We start from the raw sequence: 17,294 nt of genomic DNA, 5'->3' as shown, positions 1-17,294 counted from the left end.
CCCCCCCCCGCCCCTTTCATTTAATAAAACTTTGCCAAAGCAGTATTTTGCAGAAAGGCAATATGCGAATGTGGCCACTTTTGTTTTAGCGTGCCCAGGACGATTTTCAATCCCAATCCAAACCTTGTAGTCACCCATACATTCCTCATGGTTTTGAGTCCCCAAAGAAGCGTATGTCCATAGCATGTGAGTGGCAGTGTGTCCGCAGGCGTCTGGTAACTGTAGGTGCTCCCTGGGATGCCCAGACTTCACTCCTCTGCACGCACTCGGACACAGACTGCCTGCTTTATACCCAGCCTCGCTGAAGGACAGCTCCAGAGTCACCCCAGGGCTGGTCAGTACCATCTGAGGGCAAATTCAGAACTAGCTCCCAGAGGTGACCTCACTTGTAATCACCCTTCTGTGTCCCATTCAACAACCGCTCCACAGCAGTCCCCGTACCACCTAGAACCACCCCACTAAAAGGCCCTTCAGGGGCATAAACTGCAAGTGATCTGGCTCCGGTTGAGAGATGGTGCATGGGCACGCTGATTATGGTGGGCCGTGAGAGAAAAGGGTGTAGTGGATTACACAGAGTGGGTGGTTGCCACAGGGATGTGCTGCGGGTAGAAGCCACACACTGCAGGATTTGCACCAGGAGGTAAATCAGATTCACCCCAGTTGTCTTCGGGCTCTGAGTATGGCTCAGTGACGTCCCAAGAGCCAACTCCCCTAACTAATCCTAACACTGCTCTTATGAAAGCAGCCCCGGTATTGGTTGGAGCGGGCTGGATCATCGCTCATCTCTGCACTATGGGCCTGTGCCGGCTATTTACCCAGCTGTATAGCAGCTTGGGCTGGAGAAGTTTAAAATGCGCATGTCAGGCTGGCTGCCGCAAGATAGCTGGCTAAAATGACATGCGCAGTTTATTCTGGTGTAGTTTAGCCAGGCACCCCTCCTCTCTGCTCCCAGGCTACACTGCAGCAATGCCCCCCCCCCCCCCCAATGCCCTAACACTCTGCACCAGCTGCTGGCAGAGAAGAAAATGGTAATATAGTCACTTTATCACCATTTTATTTTTCACTTTTGCTGTGCCCACAGCAAGGGGGGCGACGCTCCTCTGCCCAAATGGAGCAGCCGCTGCTGCTGTTGTCTTTAAAACAACGGCCCCAAGAAACCCCTGCAACTTCTACACCAATCCTTTTGCACTCTCAAAGAAACCCATGAACGACCTGCGCCGAATGGTTAGGGCGGGGCAGGAGGGAATAGAACCTCTAGACATGGTGTAGCTCAGCAGCTAATACTGCTGCCATGCACCTGATGTACACTCTTTTGAGAGTGGCTGTTAGAATGTGCACTGACGTTAACCCTAAAATTCTCTTCTAGGATTGATTGTTGCAGGTCCACCTTCTGGTCTTTCTGACATTTCAACCCCAGTCATCTACAAGGTCATTTGTTGTTGAAGACCACTTCCTCCCAATGAGGGCCTCCTGTGTTTGCTGTTGTCTCTGCAATCTTCAGTAGCTCCCTAATTCTCTTAATGTGTCTATGCTAGTAATACGCTGGTAGGGAGGCTTAACTTTTTATGTTTTTCATCCTTTACTTGGGAGAGTACTGATTGTTGTCAACACTTTTTTGATTTGTCGTCCAGGTAGATTTCTAGTTGAACATGCTCTGTGACTGGAGAGAACAGTACTCGGTTTGCTGAGCAGCAGAGTTCCTGACATTCGTTTGAGTAGCCAAGTTCAAGAGCATTTCTGTGATGTCTGGTGGGTTGATGTGATTTTTGATAGCTGGTATTAAATTATGTTCTAGGCCGCTGAGGTCAGCAGGTGGCGTAGTGAGATTGGGATGTGGAGGGCGAGGGGGAGGGGAGGGCGGCGAGTCTCAAATTTTACAGCGTAAAAGACAGTGGGGTGGAGGAGTGAGATGACCAAGATTTGCAATGGACTATTTCCATGAGGCGCAGCGTCGGTGCTGATTTTACTCTAGGTGTGCCTCTGTTTGGAGTGGCACAGTGGGCAAAAAGTGATGGGTTAAAATACTACGCCGAGTATTTACCACTTGTTAGACTATTCGCAAGTATTAATCTCATCACCTTTTGGGTGTTGTATTGCCATTAGAATGCCTGGTAACCTGAGACTGGTGAACTTTTCAAGCCTTCTGCTGCCAATGTTTGTGAATTCCAAAAAGTAGTACATTATCACCCATTCAAGGAGTAGGCCTGTGGGTTCAGATTTACTATTTTTAGTAAACCCATCACTATATGAGCCCGATTCACAAAGATAACTTACACTTTTAATTACTTTACACTTTTGAGTGAGTCTACTCCTCATTGGCTATTTTCAAAATCCAAATGTAAATTTACTCCAAAAGCGTAACTTACATTTCTATACCAAATTGAAGGTTCTCGGGGGTAGTCATTAACTGTATTTTGTAGTATATGTTGAAGTACTACAGGAGTACAACAAACACACTGCAAAATGCTATTCACTATCTGCACTTCTAAGATACTACTGCATAATGTCAGTAGTACTTTAGAAGTGCTGGTTGTGAATAGCATTTTGTAGTAGGTTTGTACTGCTATTGTAGTAAAACAAAATGCAGTTGTTGAATAGCCTCCAGACCCTTCATGCAAACCATGAAGTAGTTGTGTAAACCGTTTACGTGGCCTAGATTTATAATGTAGATGGAGCAATGTTATAGTCTATTAAATGAATGATAAGAGGAACTTGTACAGTGCACATCCTGAACTTCTCTATTTAAAAGAGCTTTCATATGTGATAATAAAGTAAAAGGAGGCGCTGTAAAATAAAATGTTTGCATAGGATCAAACAATTTGGAGAAGCGGGAAGCCGGTATTGATTCCAGAGTATCTGGTTTGGCATTTTGAAATTCAGCCGCCAGATGTACATCTCTGTTACTTTCTTTCTCTTTTCTATTGTACAGCAAAGGTCACTGTTTTGTCTTTCATTCTTGGCCCACAGCAAAAATAAACGACACAGACAGAGCAAACCTGAATCGGGGGCCCCCTGACGCAACATCCAGGCCAATAATGCATATGTTTGGGTGGTTTTGCACCCCAACCCCCCCCCCCCTCCCTCCCTACCCCCCATTGAAGCTACTCTCCTGGAGATCAGGGGATCAATGGATCGGTGGGCCCGCTGGCAGGTCTATCTCTCGCCCCTCTTCTCGCGGCACTCTCCTGTGCGCTCCCCGCTATTCTCATTTGCTCTTACCCATGCATTCTGGGAGGGCTGTATTTACCTGCTGTAGGCACTTCAGCACCTGTTGGTTCTTCGTGTATTCTGGCCAGTTTTGAAACTTGTATTGCTGCACTGCTGACACACTGTCGGAGTTCTCATTAGTCAGGTGTGCCAGGAGTAGCTAAGTATAACCCTGCTGAAGCCTAGTTAGACGAAAGATACCATGCCATCTCTAGGCCATCTCTATAGCCAGTGCGTTTCCCATCTTGGGAGCCTGTATCTCCACGTGCTGCCCTTAATAAGCAGTGTCCCTTTGGTGCAAGCTACGCTCAGGGAATCAACAAGACCGGAAGAGCGTATCAAGCTGCACCGGGTATTTAGGAGCGCAGGAGACTGCCGATTGTGTGTCTGTGCACCTCAAACCCCTTCTGCCAGCAGTCCAATCTTCATCAACCGAGAGGTCTGGAGGCTGGACCATTTGGAATCACCATACCTGCGCAGCTGGAGTATTAGGCAGCGACTGCTTACAGTGAATCCTATTTCTGGCATTATAACCCCCGCAGTGGGGATCTGAGGTGTTATGTGCGGGTACCAGACCCTGCACAGGAATGTCCAGTAGCACAGTGGAGCCCACTGACTTGTGTGAAAATCAAGGCCGAGAAGAAAGACCCACAAACTGACTTCAGGAATAATCTGGTGGAGCAGTGTCCTGTCCTTTAATTTTCAATCCTGATTGCACTTCCGGTCCTCTGTCTCAGGGAGAGGGATCCTGCTTTTCAAGGGAAGAGCTAGTGTTATTGTTGTATTATTTTGGGTTGATGGAGCAGAGACTTCATTTAACAAATTTAGTGCCAAACGAAAACGATTATGACAACAGTTTACATATAGGATGACAACGTGTGTTAAAGTTCCACGTTATTAGAAATGACATGCAACAGTGATTCAGATATTGCATCGTAAAAGCATGCAGATGAGAAGATAACTTATGCTATTTCATACTTAAACATAATAGATGTGGTAATTAAACAAGAACTACTGGTTTTGATTTATAATTATGAATTTGATATTAACAAGAATAAGAGAATAAATGTCTAATAGATCAATTTACATGAGAAAGGTGCGAAATTATTAATCGGTGTTATAACGTATGCACTGAAAATGACGAAAGAAAAGTAGGTGCAACACGCTTTTGTTTAGGTGTTCTTGTGAAAAATCGTGTAAAATGCGTATATATTTAAACCCTGAATAACATTCACATGATGAGATTAATAACTATTTTTCTATATGTGAAAAATTTTGATACTTACAAAGATTTTATGAGTACTCTATATTTCCATGCATTATTTTTCCTCAGAACTGAAATGTTTATTCATGTCTTCTTAAGTTACATGTTTATCTTCTATTAAGGGGTGATTTGCAATTTAACATGATCATTGTCTTATATTAACTGAACTTTATGTAGAGCTCATACTTTACTCCCCCCCCCCTTGTTTCAGTGAAGTCATAGACTGTTTCAAAGCCCATGGGATAACTCATCTGAATTACAAATTGTATTTAAACCAGTAACTGTTTCCTTTGACATCCTTTAGACCGAATGATATGATTGAAATAAATTGGCAACATCCTAGAACGGATTGTTTGGTAAATGAGCTGCCGAACCCAAGCATTAGTTTTCTGAAATATTTCATTGTTCAACATGTCCTATGCTTACATGACTTAATCCAGCATCCAGCAAGTACATCTCCTTCAGCCACGCCACCGGACTTCACTGGACAGACCACAGCTGCGTCCACTTCAGCTTCCGAAAGACCAGGACCCACCACCACCCACAACAGCTTCCCCGCAGGAGCTGGAACAAGATCACCTCCGACCAGCTCACCACATCCCTGACCCAGAATACCCCCGCCAGAACAACGGACCCCAGCCAAGCAGCCGACAACCTCACACAGTGGATCACCATCTGCGCAGATGACCTGGCTCCACTGAAGACCCCCCCCAGCAGACCCGGCAGCAAGAAAGCCCCCTGGTTCACCGACGAACTCAAGAGCTCCAAGAGGAACTGCCGCACCCTCGAGAAAGCTTGGGCCAACGACCCGACTACAGACAACATGACGACCCTCAAGCACGCCACCCGCAAACACCACCAGCTGATCCACACCACCAAGAAGACAGCATTCAAGGAACGACTAGACAACAACGCCCACAACAGCAAGGAACTCTTCAGCATCGTCAAAGAGTTCTCCAACCCCAGCACCGGAAACAACGACATCACTCCCTCGCAAGACCTCTGCAAATCCCTCGCCTCGTTCTTCCACAGCAAGATTGCAGACATACACAACAGCTTCAGCACACAGCCCACGCACCCTACCACCGAACCAACGCCCCCCACCACCACCCTCCACGCTTGGACCCCGATCAGCACCAAAGACACCATCCGCACGATGAACACCATCCACTCCGGATCACCAACCGACCCTTGCCCCCACCACGTCTTCAACAAGGCCGACTCCGTCATCGCACCCCATCTCCGGGACATCATCAACTGCTCCTTCAACACCGCCACCTTCCCGGAGAGCTGGAAGCATGCCGAACTCAGCGCCCTACTGAAGAAACCATCAGCGGACCCCACCGACTTCAAAAACTACCGCCCCATCTCGCTCCTCCCTTTTCCTGCCAAAGTCATCTAGAAGTCCGTCAACAGACAGCTGGCCGCCTTCCTCGAGACGAATGGATCCCTCGACCACTCGCAATCCGGTTTTCGAGCCAACCGTAGCACCGAGACCGCCCTCATCGCAGCCACTGACGACATCCGAGCCCTACTCGACAACGGGGAAACAGCGGCCCTCATCCTCCTGGACCTCTCCGCAGCGTTCGACACTGTCTGCCACCACACCCTAGTGCAGCGCCTCAACAACATCAGAATCCAAGAGAAGGCACTGGAATGGATCATCTCGTTCCTCACCGGAAGAACCCAGAGAGTCCGCCTCCCCCCGTTCAGATCCGAGGCCACCGAAGTCATCTGCGGCGTACCACAAGGATCATCTCTCAGCCCCACCCTCTTCAACATCTACATCGCACGCCAACACAACCTCAACATCATCTCCTACGCCGACGACACCCAGCTGATCCTCTCCCTCACCAAGACCCCACCACCGCCAGAACCAACCTACACGAAGGGATGAAAGACATAGCCGAGTGGATGAAGAACAGCCGCCTGAAACTGAACTCAGATAAGACGGAAGTCCTCATCCTGGGATCATCACCCTCCGCCTGGGACGACTCCTGGTGGCCCCCGGCCCTGGGCAGCGCATCCAAACCAAAGGACCACGCGCGCAACCTGGGCTTCATCCTGGACTCCTCCCTCTCGATGACCAGACAAGTCAACGCCGTCTCTTCGTCATGCTTCAACATCCTACGCATGCTCCCAAAGATCTTCCGATGGATCCCCACCGAAACCAGGAAGACAGTCACCCAGGCACTCGTCACCAGCCGACTGGACTACGGAAACACCCTCTATGCCGGAACCACAGCCAAACTGCAGAAAAGACTCCAACGCATCCAGAACGCCTCCGCACGACTCATCCTGGACATCCCCCGACACAGCCACATCTCCGGACACCTGAGAGACCTGCACTGGCTCCCCGTCAGCAAAAGAATCACGTTCCGACTCCTCACCCACGCACACAAAGCCCTCCACAACCTGGGACCCAGGTACCTCAACAACCGCCTGACCTTCTACACTCCCACTTGCCAGCTAAGATCGACCAGCCGCGCCCTCGCCTCCGTTCCACGCATCTGAAAAGCCACCACGGGAGGAAGATCCTTCTCCTACCTGCCAGCCAAGACTTGGAACTCCCTCCCCATCCACCTCCGCCTGACCTCAGACCACCTCTCCTTCAGGAAGCAACTCAAGACCTGGCTGTTCGAGCAGTAGCGGACCCCCCCCCACCCCAAGCGCCTTGAGACCCTCCGGGTGAGTAGCGCGCTATACAAATGTTATGATTGATTGATTGATTGATTGAAGGAGCCGCATAATCGATTTAACTAACTTTTCTGGATTTGCATATTTCTGCCTTCTACATCACCCTCGTCTATTCTATCCTGATTGTCCAATGAAAATCAAGTTGTCTGATATTTTTGGTGATGTCAGTGGGTGTCACCCTGTAAACTTATGATGTATAGTTGCTGACAATTTTGGGAAAATAGAGAGTTAGAGAGCGAGTCCGAGCTGAGACTGACTGTGAGCTGGTGGGAGAGTGTAAGGGTGGCAACAGCCGTTGCTTGGACAACCGAGCACAGAAGCAACTTGTGATGTAACACTGTGATTTGCTGCAAACTGGTGTGCTACTGCAGGTTGAACCTTTTTGGCTGAAAGGTTCATGTCATCCTGCTCCGACATAGCTGTTGCAGTGACAGACTGAGATAGGCTGTTGCCTTTAACAAACTGGAACTGATCACTTTGAACTTTGCTGAACTTTTCTTGAGGGTTTGTATGAGACTCAACTGATTTCCCCCACATTCTATAAGACCATACCTACTTCGGCTGAGGAAAGTTTTTTTTTCTTTCCCTTTTTTGATTTCAGAGGCCTGATAGCACTTTAATAAATTCTTTTACAAATTTGATATTGGGGTTTTATGTTATTCAATGCTAATGTTCTTTACTTCTAAATGAATAACTAAACATTTGAATCTAAATTCTGCTAATTCAGTCTCGTCATTCCTTGTGGCTAAATCATTTGATTTTGAGTCAATTAGGGTTGCTATAGAGTAGTTATTGACTGTAAGAAGTCAGAAATTGCAATTATCCTATACTTGGTCCTCATTGGATGATTGCGCATCCTCCGAATATCTAGTCCCTATCAGCACAGAACACGATCCATCGGAGGATCCAGTAAGAGTATTAGGTAGCAAGAGGTCTGAGATGAGGTTTATGAACAAAAATAATGTATGATAAACTTGGGGCCCAGCCTATGCTTCAACAGTTTTTCTGGTAGGGTTATGGATGGTTTACTGTTTGACAAAACTAGGGTATAATGGGGTTGCATATTGAGGTCACTATAATTCCACCCTAAAATCCAAGTTCAGTAAAGATTGAAGTGCCAGTTGTCAAGAAAATGATGGGATGAAATAAGTAGTGTGAGTATTAATAGGGTGTGTGCAATTTGTAGCTTAATGTGTAATTTGTGAAAATTGATAGTGACGTTTCTTGGTGCTTATGCTTGAATAGCATTCTTACTTTGATTCTTGAGTTCAAGTTGCTATCAGGTCTGAAGTGGCCTAAGCTCCCAGGATATACACCTATGGGTGGTCTCAGTGCAGCATTCTCTGAGTAAGTTTGTCTGCTGTTTAGTAGGTGCTGTATGTGAGATGTTGTCAGCAGTATCACCGGAGAAGGGAACTTTTGTGAAAGTAAAGTTACAATCGTTATAATTATTTCTCCGTGCACTGAGAAAAAACCCTAAGGATATTAAGTGAGATCACGCTGGTCGAGATTTCGCTTGGAGTGTGTGATCGTACAACATTCTTGGGTGAGTGAAAGTCTATAAACTTATTTTAGTGAAGCAGACAAGTTTTATTTGAGAACTTTTTCCTTATATCGCTGCCTGTAATATTTGTGGTAACATTTTTGTTTTGATAGTGCTTTGTTGGGAGAAGTACATGCTAAATTGTAAAGGAGGGGTAGCCACTACGAGAAGTTGAATGACCTCTGAGAGTGTCGCGCTGTGATTGGTTAGTTAGTGTGAAGCCGCGCTGCAATAGGTTGACAACGTCATAGAGCCGTGCTGGTATTGGCTGTTGAAACGAAAACAAGGAAGTGTTTCTTGGAAAATTGCTGAGAGAATTATTTGTAAAGGACAATTTGAAAATTAATTGAGAACATTGAAAATCTTGAAGAATATAAAGACTTTAATGCAGGGATATGTGCCTGTACCTATTAGAGAGGGGGTACACGTACCACCTCAGTGTACTCCTGCTTTGTATGTGACACAAAAGAAAGATAATCACACCTATACCTGGTTAAAGAATTGGATAAAGTATACAGTGAAGGACGGGCATTTCGCTTTGCCACAGTATGGAACTTTTAATATACAAATTCTCGAAAATTTGAGCAGACAGTTGAATGATATTGAGCCACCTTCGAGACCTATGCAGTTTAAAGTGCTTTGTGAATGGGAGCATGTTGCTCATCAGAAGGAGAAGCAGAGATGTCAGGGGAGGTAAAAAAATACTCTGAATGGGTATATTGAAGCTAGATGAGATGCACAACACAAACCACGGAGAACAGACATAGCTGAGGGAGCATAACTGTATCCTGTATTAATTGCAGAAAACGGTGAAGGAAAATGTAACGAGAAGAAAAAACATCTTGAGAAATCTCAGACATTTGCGCTAACTGATGAGAGTGAGAAGGAAATAGACAATTAATTTTTAAATGCATTATTGCTAAACCGACCTCCACCATATAATGAGGATCTATCTCAAACTGACTCAAATCCTCTTATAAGAACTTTACCCAATGCACCTTCAATGCCTATAAATTCAAATTCACACAATCCTTTCCTGACTGGTAAACAAATACCTAGAGGAGCAGAACATAATAATCCCATGACACCAAATGCTCCTGATGCTCTACCAGTTTGAGTGACCCTCGGACCTGTAGTTCCACTTTATCAGTCGGGTAGTGGAGGACAGCAGGTACATTCACTAACCATTCCTACTGGAATGGGGGGAACAAATATTAACTCACAAAGATTGAGTGCAGAACACATGAACACCGACTCAAGGAATCCAAATTTTAAAAATACCCTTCATGGAAATTAATCTGTAGCTACCATAGAAATGGTCCAACCTAGTATAACACAAAATCATATAAGACCGATCCCATTACCAGGTACCAATGGAAGGAATATGGAAACACCCAGTAGAGCAGCCCAAGCCATGGCAGGGAGAACTCTGCAAATAGATACACGAAATTCTGAAATACATACTTCACCATGTATGGAAGGAGCCAGTGGAGGGAGGCACGGAGATCTCAGATAGGTCCTAGCCCACAGGAACTTGATGATTCGATTGGAGATATAGCACCATCTGCATTTGATAACAGCATGGAGGTTCAGGAAACATCTACCATGAGAAATCCAAATGAAGAGTCACTTGATGTGCCAAAGCTCAATGTAGAATTGGAAGAAATGATTTAGGGAACTATCAGCCCTAACAGAATTGTCCTTAACAAGGGTGATAAATTGGTATTTGTACGCAAGGATATTATATGTCGAGCCAGAATTACTCCTGAGAAGTTAGCTGAAATTGCCTAGAAATATGGGGTGGACATTCAAAAATAAAAGACATTACAGAAAACGTATCAGTTAGACTTTAGTGATGGAGACCTTGAGAATTGGAAAACTTCAGGGAAGAGATTACAGATTAAGGAGTTTTTGACTCTACTTAAGAAATTGGGTGAGTTGGAGAAATGGGAAGGCAGGTGGACTTAAAGGAAGGAACCAGAGAAAATGGTTATGCCCATTTATCCAATGTTTGAGGGAGAGGAAGGAAAATCAGAAGTAAAGATGCTTCAAATGAGGGAGGTACCTTCATGTCCCATGGACCGGGCCAGACCAGACATATTGTCCTTCACAAATGATTTTCCAAAACTGAGAGAGAAACCTTTTGATTGGTATAAACAAGTTGACGGACTTGTTAAGGTTTTAAAGGCTCTATTAAGAGATTTGGATACCTTGTTTGATATTATAATCCCAAGTGATTTACAGACTGAATGCTAAATTGTTATAGATTGGCCTGAGGTTGAACCTGCTAAAGATCCAAGAACTGGTGCACCATCGCCTGAGGCGATGAAAAAAATATATAAACAAACCACTCCCATTTTGAAGGGAAAGATTTCTCCAAAGGAAATTGATTGGGTAAAGATTGATAGAATGACACAGGAATTAAAAGACCGTATACGCGTACTATGAACGACTATTGCAGGCATTGAATAACAATATAGTGTAATGGAAAATGTGACAGGAAAGGATATGGGGAATTTTGTATATCGGTTTATGGATGACCTAAGACCTGAAATAAGTGCCAACACTTGATTTGCTGGCAGAGCAAACCAATAGAGGAAATTCTTTGGTATGCCAAATATTGTGGAGTTGAGCTGGATTCCAAACATAAGAAATTGAAAGAGAAGTTGATGTTGGCTCAAATGAGGGCAGTGAAAAAGCGTTATATGGGAGTTGGTGCAGATTATGCAATTGTCATGCAAGTAAACGGTCAAGCGAATTCAGATATGCGAAGTAGCAGCTGGACAACAACAGAATGCACCGACTGGACGTAGAGGGACACCTATAGAAATGTTGAAAATGACTAATAACTGTCATATTTGCAGCAAGTTCGGGCATGGAAGCACAAGTGTAGGTTTAATCCATTGAATAAGATGAATAAGCAGGTATCACAGGGTAGAAATGCACAGCCCCAGGTAAATGATATGATGCAGAATCAAAGGCCGCAAAATGTAAATTTAAAAAATACCACAAGCCCCAATGCCACACATGAATGGCCAAATTAAAAAATATAATGTAAATCAAGGTTTTCATATCAATGGCCAAATGGATTCAAATCCAAATGTTACTCCGCAATACTTAATTCAGATTTATGACAGTGACTCATTTGTCACAATGACGGTGCTTGAGAGAGGAGGAGGAATGCGTAATTTGCGCGTCCTTAGAGGTAGAACCAGGTGGTCCCTATGTGGATAGCAAGGTAAATTGAACCCCTGTTTCATTCCTTGTTGACAATGGTGCTACCCGTTTCACCGTAAGAACAGCGGAAGTTCCCAACCTACTCCTCGTGAGGAAGAATACAAGTTGTTGGTGTTTTGAATCGATTAAGTCAAATCCCATAACTGAACCTGTTACTGTATAAATTGTAAATTTGCTCATTTGAGGACTTACACAAGTTTGTAATGTGATTTTAGTCCAGTGAATTTATTGGGAAGAGATTTGTTGTGTAAACTCAACTGTTCCATCTATTGTACACCAAAGGGAATTGAATTCCATGTGTACGATGAGGCTATTGTATTTAAAAAAGCAAAACAAAAATCTGAAGCAGAAGGTCTATTCCCATTGTTGATGAGCGATGATTTGCCCTTGGAGTTAAGAGACCGTGTGTTACCTGATGTTTGGGATTTCAGTGGAAAGGATATTGGATTCATAAAAGGGGCTGCTCCAGTAAGCATTACTTTGAAACCAAATACAGAACTTCCTTGAATTCCCCCATATAACTTGAGCCCAGAGACAACTGCCAGTATTACTCCTTTAATCGAATCATTAATTCAACTAGGAATCCTGAAAGAGATCATGAGAAGTCCATTTAATTGACCTATTATGGGAATTCTGAAACCGAACGGAAAGTATCAGATTGTGCTGTATTTGCGAAACATTAAACCGATTGTAATCCCATATTGCCCGATTGTGCCAAATGCTACTGTGATACTATGCCAGATCCCATGCGAAACTGAATGGCTTTCTGTCATTGATTTGGGCACCCCCAGTGTAATTTAAAGGCTCATGAACGGAAGACATAACAAATCAAACATCATAAATAAGTCCCACTAGCCTGTATAATTCTTGCAGTGAATCAATCCTTAATCACTAGTGACCCTCAGATTTCTTCAAAATTGTTTTTATTACATTAGCTACAAATTGTCTAAAATCATTTTATATTCTTGACATAAAAGCATCACAGATCCATACATCCAACATTATTGCTTCTTTTCTTCTCACAATAAAAACACACTATTTCATCTTGGCATTTTAATCCCCTCAAAATACAACAAAATGAACCCAAACAATTCTCACATTCATACTAAGCAAGGACATTCACAGCCTCTCGTAAAACGCCCCCCTCCTCCCCGGGTATATTCTTAATAACACAACATGGCGACCCCTCCTTTAATCTTCCATTGCTGTGTCTTAGCCAAGGGATTCTATTGATGGCCAAAGCAGGTTTTAGTGGCATAGATGATTGATAACCACCTTCTTCAGGACCTATCATTTAGTATTCTTTACCTCAAACAAATACATGGTGTTTAATCTAAGCGAAGAAAAATGCTTTTATTTGTCCTATATAGGTTGGTCAGAATAATATCATAATGTTCCTTATTTCGTTAAAAGACTAATAGTGTCAATAATTCCCCCAAGTTGTTCCAGGTACAGTTTCTTATAAATCATTACCATGTGACCAGACAGACTCCTATACCTTAGACACCCATGCGCTAAATATCCAGGCATAGATTACCCAAGAGAAAGTATTTCCTATGTGCTTTCCACATTTGCCTTACAATAGCCCAGAAATGCCTTACATGCTAATACAGCATGCTAGACTTGCCTACTATAGAGCACTATAGTCCCTGTACATATCATTTTTCATCAGTTGGTCACAGGCTTCAGACTTTGCTAGTGATACTCGCATCCCTCCTATCTAATGGGGGTAAATAGAACATTATGCCTACAAGGGCCCCCTACAAATGGGGATGCCCTCAAAATACCTTAGTTAAAGTCATATTCAAATATTTCCAGAGATGACCTCAACAGCCTTTTTCAAAAAATGATTTACCACATTAGAGATTCAAGGCATATACCGACTTCATCTACATCCTTTAGAGATGCCACAGCCGGAGATAGTCAGGGACTTCTGGGAGATACATTTACCTCATGAGCACCCCAGTAGCATTTTAATAATGGGTGTCCACAGTATAGATAAAAACATATGTTTGGTGTTGATGGGGTATAAGGACCCTACGCCCTTTCTAACTTTCTAGTAGCAACATGTTGCGTCCTTTTTATTTTTGCACAGCCTTCAATGGGATCCCTGGCTTTCATTAGGATTAGAATAAATGCCCCGGAAGTAGCATTGTTTTTTAACAGTCTGCTGTCTTTTCCCAGTTGTCTTAGGACAAACAACATAAAATGTAAATCATGTAATGGGTCTATTCGCCCTCAGTTTCTTGCATAAGTAAATGTTCCTGTAAAACACATTACATATATTAATGTGGGTTCATAGCATTGTTGCTCATCAGCCCCACACAAGGCATTGCAAGTTCGAATGGACTCACCTAGAACGGCACATACACATGCAGGTAAATGCAATGTTTCATCCGGATTAGATTGTACATGCATTCTATGCATAACACCATCCATGCATAATAACAAAAATAAAGTGGAATCACTCTATGTATGTTACTGCACTCTGCACAGCAAGACATGAATGGTGAAAACACATCAGTGTCATCACTGTCTTACCCTATTGTAGGAAAATGTTGTGTGACATATGAAGAGGGGGGAAATGCCCCTGTTGTCTCACAGTCCCCAAGAGTGCCGCCATGTCTCCTTTCAACACCCAAATGCACCCCAGTCTCTTCTTGTCTGCCTGTAAACTAGTAGCAGACAGACCTTCTTAAGTGCATTTGGCACGTAATCGGTCCGACAGAAGGCAGTATCTTCAGCGTGTTTCATGACGTCACTCTGTGGCCTCATGAGAACAGTGGTTCTGTTCAATCTTAAGTTCTCCCTGAAATATGGTTCTGCCCATCCTAGTTTATAGGGACCAGGATGAGACCTGATGATGAAAAATGCTACTGATCGACTGGATGAGGGTCTTTGACAAAACTTGGAGAGGTTACCATGGGGTGCCTTCCATTGTTTTCCATTTCCATACCAATTGGAAGTCTTGTTGACCATAGGTTGTAGGATACCTTTTTGTGTGTTAGGAAGCCAGACCGAAACATGTACACAGTAACCAACTTGAACTCCTTGATCAACTCATGATTTCAATTAACCTTTTAATTGTGATTGTTGTACAAGCCATAAGGGTACAATCCTTCACAGACCTTCACACTCTTTATGCTGTTCCCCACAGGTCGTCACACTGAGGTGCATCAGATGGTTGGAAACTACATGTGGGATCCAAAGACAAACACATCATTTGATATTGGTGCTAATAAAGACAGCCTGCTTCCTATGTGGTGGGACGGATCAGAGCCTCTATGGGTGACCATGATAAAGGAACAAAAGAAAGTCTTCATGTATTACTGGCCTGGTAAGGTTCCAAATGTGCCTTTTCCAACTCTAAAATGATTGCTGTATGGATGTATTTATTTATACAGGTTTTGTGTTGAGTGCTATCCATTAACTTGAAGGGGATAGAGTGTCTTCTTGTAGAGACACCCCTTCAATTACACCGCCACCAATTTTGAGACCGTTCCCTCTCTTTTTCCCACACTCGATAGTGACTTGCACTTAACCTTTACATGAGTCAATCTCCAACCTTACCCAGGGTGGTGTAATAGTGTGGGGCCCTAGGCCCCTTTGTAGTATTAGTAATGACACGGACACCACATTGTACTTGGTGGAACTGGCCCAGGACACGTGCGCCCAGCGCCTTTTATTATCAGGGTCACATGTCCTGTGATGCCTGTGCTGGATGGGTGTGAGGTGTAAGCCAGCCCTCTGGGAGTGGCCGGTACATAGAAACACTAGACCAGTGACCTGCAGGTCACTACAGGTGGGAATGTATCTTTTTGGAGTTTATGAATGATTAAAAAAGAACACGTTTTGGGGTGTTTCACTAGTGTCGACTATGGAAAACCCACTCCTTGCCACTTCCTGCCCTCGGAGCAGATTTCCTTCCACCTAATGTTATGCCGCACAATGACCGCACTATCCCTTCTTGCTTTCTTGATTTGGGCTGCTGACCGACAAACACTTAATCACCGGGCGCTGGAGGTCTCCTGAGCCTCCTCCTTGGTTAGTCTGGAAACAGTTGCGCTTTGTATGGGTCCAAGCTGAAGGCAGCGCGCTACATAAGGAAAACCCTGGGACTCCGCAGGTTCCCTATTGATACCAACTGGGACACTATATTACATGATTTCCATCATGAACAGCACCCCGACCACCCAACTACCGTAGACGGAACAGGAGCGTGATGGGGCGGTCGCACCATGCTTGCCCCTCACACAGCCCAGAATTATTGGGTTCACCGAAGGGGGATGTGAATGCAGTTGTATAATATTTGGGAATTGGGAGAGATGCAATGGGCTGGGGAGACCGGAGTTGGGCAGAGTTATCCCCCTAGTTTTTGTCCTCCCCCCCCAACCCCCCCCCCACCTACCTCCCTCCACCCCTCTTCCTCTCCGATTACTATTGTCGATGATCTCATTGTAGCTTTTCGTACAAACCAATCACACATATATTGGGCCCCGTATTGGGAACCATATGAGCACCATATAACGGCTCCTACATCTTGTGCTCCCGCGCGTGCTCACTGCGGCAGCTGCCACTGATATCTCAAGCATACTTTGTGTCATTTTGATAACTTAACGTGTCTTTCTCATGCAATATTGATGTATCTTTGGCAAAATACTGGTACTGCAATGTCAATCCCTTATCCTGTTTATGACCCTTTTTAAAAAACAATAAACAGATTCAAACAAAAAAATGACGCTCCGGATATGAAATTCATCTCTAGTTCATAATGCTCTGTTTTTGTTTATATAGTCTGCCTGAACATTGTGTAACTTTTTCAAAATAGACCATTAGTAGTAAAGCCTTTCAGTTATTTACATTCTGCGAAGCCTTGGTTATTGTTTGAAAACAATAAGTGAAAGTCAAGATATCAATTTCCTTGAAGCCAGTGACCATCATTCAAAAACAATCACTGGAAAGACCGTCCAATCCATTCAGAAAAAAACACGAATATATTCAAGCAAGCTGAATGATCACATTGTAATGAATAATATCATTATTAGATGTGCATTTATATTTGAGACCTAACCTAAACAAACAAACCTATATATTCTAAAAGGGGGACGAATGAAAGATAGAATATATGATGATTATAGCATCCAGGGAAGAATAATAAAGTCTATGCTATGAATATATGGATGTACAAAAATAAATTACAAATTCCAGTCTATTATACATTTCATTTTTCAATTATTGTGGTTGTGAACCAAAAGCTCAAAGGCTAATTCACAAAGGATGAAAAGGTGCAACGCTGATTAAAAATGCTTTATATAAACAAACAAAATAGCAGTTTCTGATTGTTTA

General features: G+C 43.8%; 1 protein-coding gene across 1 annotated transcript in view; it reads left to right on the top strand.

Annotated features, from left to right (window-relative positions):
* Positions 1–17,294, top strand: part of ENPP6 (ectonucleotide pyrophosphatase/phosphodiesterase 6) — a 237,049-nt gene that overhangs the window by 50,761 nt on the left and 168,994 nt on the right. The window contains exon 2 of the mRNA XM_085641899.1: positions 15,106–15,285. Within this exon, the coding sequence (XP_085498025.1) occupies positions 15,106–15,285 (180 nt within the window). The remainder of the gene's footprint in view (positions 1–15,105; positions 15,286–17,294) is intronic.

This window comes from Triturus cristatus, chromosome 2_2 (genome assembly GCF_964204655.1).
Source record: "Triturus cristatus chromosome 2_2, aTriCri1.1, whole genome shotgun sequence".
NCBI classification, from domain to species: domain Eukaryota; kingdom Metazoa; phylum Chordata; class Amphibia; order Caudata; family Salamandridae; genus Triturus; species Triturus cristatus.
Note: the sequence above shows the minus strand (reverse complement) of the source record. Positions and strands in the feature narration are given on the sequence as shown.